Raw genomic sequence first — 4,600 nt, 5'->3', positions numbered from 1 at the left:
GTGGTACTCATCCATGTTGATAAGCTAAATGTAGCTGAAAAAAAACTCAGTTGAAACACTTTCGCAACATGCTCCACAGATGGTATACCAAAATAATTTTTGTACAAACATCCATGCATTTGTTGCGATTTTTGTTCCTCAACAAAACTTTGAAAAGTCATTTTTTATTTGATTCTCTCTCCACCATTCAGCTATCCTCCACTTCACTCTCTCTCACTCTCACTCTCATGGCAAGTCAAGAGTATTGAGTTGGGGAGACGATCTTGAGCTAAGAGATTTATAGGTAGACGAGATAGAGAGAGTTACACTTGATTGATCATGAATTCAAGTTTGAAATTTAGTCGGTCAGAAATTTAGTTGTTTTTTTTTTTTTTTTTTTTTTTTTAAGTCTATGGATGAAAAATGAAATTCATATAAACTCTAAGTATGAAAATAATATTTAATAAAAAAAATTCATAAAAATAAAATAAAATAAAATATTAAGACTACACTATTAAATCCATTTATCAATTGACTAATTTAATGTAGCAAAAGGCAAAAGCCAAATTCTCAAAAAAGAAAAATAAAGTTTCATATATAGAACAAAAAATCAATTAGTATCTTTGTTTTAACAATAAAAATTGTGGGGCAAGAAAATCAGGCAGCCTCGGCCCACCTCAAACCAGGCCCAGAGGCCTATGCCGAGGATGCATGTGGGGTCCGAGGATAAAAGTATGACGTTCAGGCCCCAAGGAACAGATCCGAGGACAACCCCGTCCTCGGACATCCGAGACCTTAGAAGTACACGAGCACCACTCCACCAAAGAGGGGTCTTCTTGAATATCCAAGGTGGAAAGGGTAAGTGCCATGCGTCAACAACGGGAGTACGGTGGAGGAGCAAGTCCAAGGCGAGCTGTCACCTCCACATTAAATGCCCACAACTAACGTTCTGGCCGCATTAATGAGGAGGAGATTACAGAACAGTGTTGCCTTGGTTGCCGCAACCCACAGGAAAAATAGGAAGGCGGTTGATGGGACAGGTACTCAAGTGGTGGCCTGGTTGCTCAACAAATGTAGGGCTGTGATCAATGGGGAAAGCGGTATATAATGTAAGGGACCCCTCTTAAGGAGGGGGAGGTCAGAAGAACAGGAAGCTCGCCGGAGAAAGGTCGATGAGCATCATTGTTCACATTCACCTGAGAACTACCACGCGTGGTCGTTGCACTCCTTACTAGGGCCTAGTTCTTGACCCCGCTCTTTACAAATTAATTGCAGGGCTAGCTAGGCTTGGGTCTATTCCCGTAATACTCAGGGAGGCCTGAACTCGGTCCCTACAAAAATAATTATCAATTTCTTGTAAAATTAAACTTATAAGTTGAAATTTTATCAAGAAATGTTATGTTCACAATAAATCTTGTGTGATAGGTTGTTACTTATTATTATTAGTGGTAAGAAAGTAATTTTAGTAATAAATTTAAATTAAAACTTGTAATAAACTACTAACTAAAATTTGTTGTGAAAATGTTAATCCTTTCGTTTAAAAAAAAATTCATCTTGACCCATAAAGTATAGTGTCCTGTCTATGTTGGTGACCAATTTATCTTCCCGCCCAAACCCGTCTCCTACCTTTCCTCTTTTGTGTGCACAGGACAGCAAATGGCGATGTCCTCCTTTCACGAAATGGACGATCCTGCCTCTCCCTCTCAACTGAAAGCCGAAGCTGCCTTTCTCATTCGTCACCACTCCGACCAGCTTCGCTCCATCGCTCTCTCTCCTGACCCCAACCTTCATTACCCTCTCCACATCGAGTAATGTCAATCATCTCTATTCTTCTCATTTTCCTCTCTCTCTCTCTCTCTCTCTAAAACTCACTCTCTCTCTCCATGTTTCTCAGTTTTGCAGAGCTAATGGACGACGACCCGCCGCTTGCGCAATCGCTATTCTCCCAACCCACCGACCACCTGCGCCTCTTCGACGATGCTGCTCTTTGGGCTCATGTATGCACATTTTGTTTTTTTTCGAGTAAAGTACACTTTTGGCCATTAAAATTCCTAAATTTTCCAAAAAAAATATCTAAATTTTCATTTTGAATGTTTGATTCCGTTTTCGTATTGATCTATTTCGTTAATAGTCTGATGACACTTGGCATTATATGAGTGGCATCTTTTAATAGACGACCCTTATCTAGCACTTGGCGGTCATATTATCAACAGAGATAAACTTATTTGGCCGAAATACGAAGAAAAGGTGTCCCTTCTCTCGCATGAGTGTGGCTTACTTCTAGTATTTTTTTTTAATTGGAGGTCTCCTTTCATTTTAAATACACAATGACAAATGGTAGTGAATTTTAACCTCTACTTTTTATTTAGTTAGTGAGTGATGTAGCAGTTTCTCATTAAAATAAAATGAGATTCTAGTTAAAAAAGTACTGGTAAGCCAAACCCCTCTCACATTCATGGTGGACCTTATTATGAATTTAATGAGTAGATTCCATCATGAATGTGGGAGGAGGGAGCACCATTTTCCATGCTCTGAGAGTAGACACATCATATGGGTGATGTGTCTTAATTGACGATACTTATTGGGCACTTAACAGTCATATTACTAAAAGAAATAGACTTATATGGGTGACATGTCTTAATTTTAAGGGCTAAAAGTGTACTTTAATATTTTGTTTTCATATCTTTTTTTAAAAATTATTGTGTCTACTTTAGTTAGTTCGTTAAAGAAAGCTCCATTTCTTTGATTTGGCTGTGTTTTGCTTTGTGTATGTAGAAAATTGTATTGGGGGATTTGAAATTGAAAGGTCACAAAAGTGTGGTTGAGAAGAAATTCATTCATGTTCGTGTAAACATCAGCGGTTCCCCACTCGAGTGCCCTGGTTTTTTTTCCAATTCTTCTCCCTGTGATATTGGTTTTGTTTCAACTCTTTGCTTGGAAAATTGTTTGTTTGATTTGTGTGTGAATGTGTTTGGATTTGGTTAGAGACTTTTCCACGCATTGGAAGTGTTCGAGTGAAGCATCGTGGGATTCTTCTCACCCTCAAAGGGACGGTGATTCGTTCTGGAGCGATCAAGATGTATGAAGGGGAGAGATGGTATATGTGCCAGAAATGCAAGCACAAGTAGGGTTTTTAATTTGGTCACTTTTGAAGCACCAATGTACATTTGTATTGCGCTATTACATTTTTAGTAGCTTAATTTTCTTGGTGTATAGTGGTGGTTATGAATAGGAATGCAGAAAAAATAGTGCAATCTATCTTGTCAACTTAGTTTCTTCTTAAACCTTGTGAAGGAAGGAGGGTTGCCTTTAAGCTATAGAGCATGTCTGAATGACATAATACTGATCCACCAAGAGGGTAGATTTAAGGAAACTATCGTATGACATTTCTGGGATATGCTAATAAACATATCTTCATACATTGCCAAATATATTTTCATTTTGTATTTCAAAATTTTCAATCAAGTAGCTTAGAATTTCAAAAAGATATATGAAAGAGGGAACAAATATTCAGACATAACAAGTTAGCATCATCTGTTGGTTTTTTCCAAACAAAATAAAAAGGTTTTAGTATTCACATCTTTGCATGCTTGTACTATGTCTTCCATTTGTGTTCAATCCATAATCAAGATGCCAAATTTTTTTTTTTTTTTTTTTTTTTTTGTTTAAGTTGTTGAGTATTTAGCTGTTCCCGATCTGGAACCTCTGTGTTTTCCAGCCATATCCCCTGCATAGCCCACCATATCCTGTGCATGACCAGGCATTTCCCTTAATGAAAAAATTATTCGTGGCAATGACACATATGATGCATGTTGGTTGGATTTCACGTAAGTGCCAGTGTCCCCCAAGTTTCTGACACTGCCATGCCACCTCTAGGGCCTTACAGCAATCTGAACAACTTCAAACTCCAGCAGATATGGACTGCATAATTTTGAAATCCATAATTACGCAGTCAGTCACTTTTCCTCAAAATTTTCTGAATGACATATTATAGTCACCGACATTCTTTACCTAGAGTGTATTGGTCTGTATCTTTGAGACTAACATTCCTGTCATAATCTACCCGGAGATACCTGTTTTATGCCAATTTTAGTTTGCACTAAATTTTTACCTTCTTATGGTTGACGATGTTTGCAGATTCCTAGTTTATCCTGAGCTGGAAGCTAGAAACTCAATATCACTACCTTCATATTGCCCTTCTCTGGTATATATTTTACTCAATTTCTGTTTATATCTCACATTATTTTAACTGTGTCATATGAAAAGTTTGAAGACAACATAAGTGGTGGTAGCAACAATCGGATGGTCTCATACATTTTTATGTAATATGATAAAAGTATCACTTATAATTTGCGCTTAAGCTATTTGCAAAATTTTACAAGTGCAGTTGCATTTTAGGATCCATTCTTGATCTTAATGTGCATTAAGATGAGAATTTTATGAATTGAGGCATGAGATCTGTTTATTTTTTTCTACTTTATTATCATTTTGATGGATTTAATATATTTTTTGTATTGTATATTTTACCTTCATATGTTTTGCAACAAGACATTATTTGGCTCTTTGCTATATGTCTAGTTTGTCTTATCTAGTTGTTCTTTGGAGTTGATAGTTGATTGGT

The 4,600-nt window shown here is 37.0% G+C and overlaps 1 protein-coding gene across 1 annotated transcript; it reads left to right on the top strand.

Moving 5' to 3' along the window:
- Positions 1–1,562: 1,562 nt before the first annotated feature.
- LOC111990150 (probable DNA helicase MCM9) lies at positions 1,563–4,594 on the top strand. Its single transcript, XM_065770158.1, has 5 exons — positions 1,563–1,787; positions 1,874–1,976; positions 2,755–2,860; positions 2,965–3,103; positions 4,117–4,594. The coding sequence occupies exons 1-5, from the start codon at positions 1,636–1,638 to the stop codon at positions 4,226–4,228; spliced, it is 612 nt and encodes a 203-aa protein (XP_065626230.1). The 5' UTR covers positions 1,563–1,635; the 3' UTR covers positions 4,229–4,594.
- The last annotated feature ends 6 nt before the right edge of the window (positions 4,595–4,600 follow it).

The sequence above is a fragment of the Quercus suber genome, unplaced genomic scaffold (genome assembly GCF_002906115.3).
Source record: "Quercus suber isolate HL8 unplaced genomic scaffold, Cork oak 2.0 scaffold_3B, whole genome shotgun sequence".
Classification (NCBI taxonomy): domain Eukaryota; kingdom Viridiplantae; phylum Streptophyta; class Magnoliopsida; order Fagales; family Fagaceae; genus Quercus; species Quercus suber.
The sequence above is the reverse complement of the archived record's forward strand: the minus strand, read 5'-3'. Positions and strand labels throughout refer to the sequence as shown.

What these genes read in the sequence shown, in the direction of transcription:
- LOC111990150 (XM_065770158.1), top strand. Translation starts at nt 1,636, where the DNA reads ATGGCGATGTCCTCCTTTCACGAAATGGACGATCCTGCCTCTCCCTCT. An exon ending in CATTACCCTCTCCACATCGA is followed by an intron (nt 1,788 to 1,873) that starts GTAATGTCAATC and finishes CATGTTTCTCAG; the next exon opens with TTTTGCAGAGCTAATGGACG. An exon ending in TTCCCCACTCGAGTGCCCTG is followed by an intron (nt 2,861 to 2,964) that starts GTTTTTTTTCCA and finishes GGATTTGGTTAG; the next exon opens with AGACTTTTCCACGCATTGGA.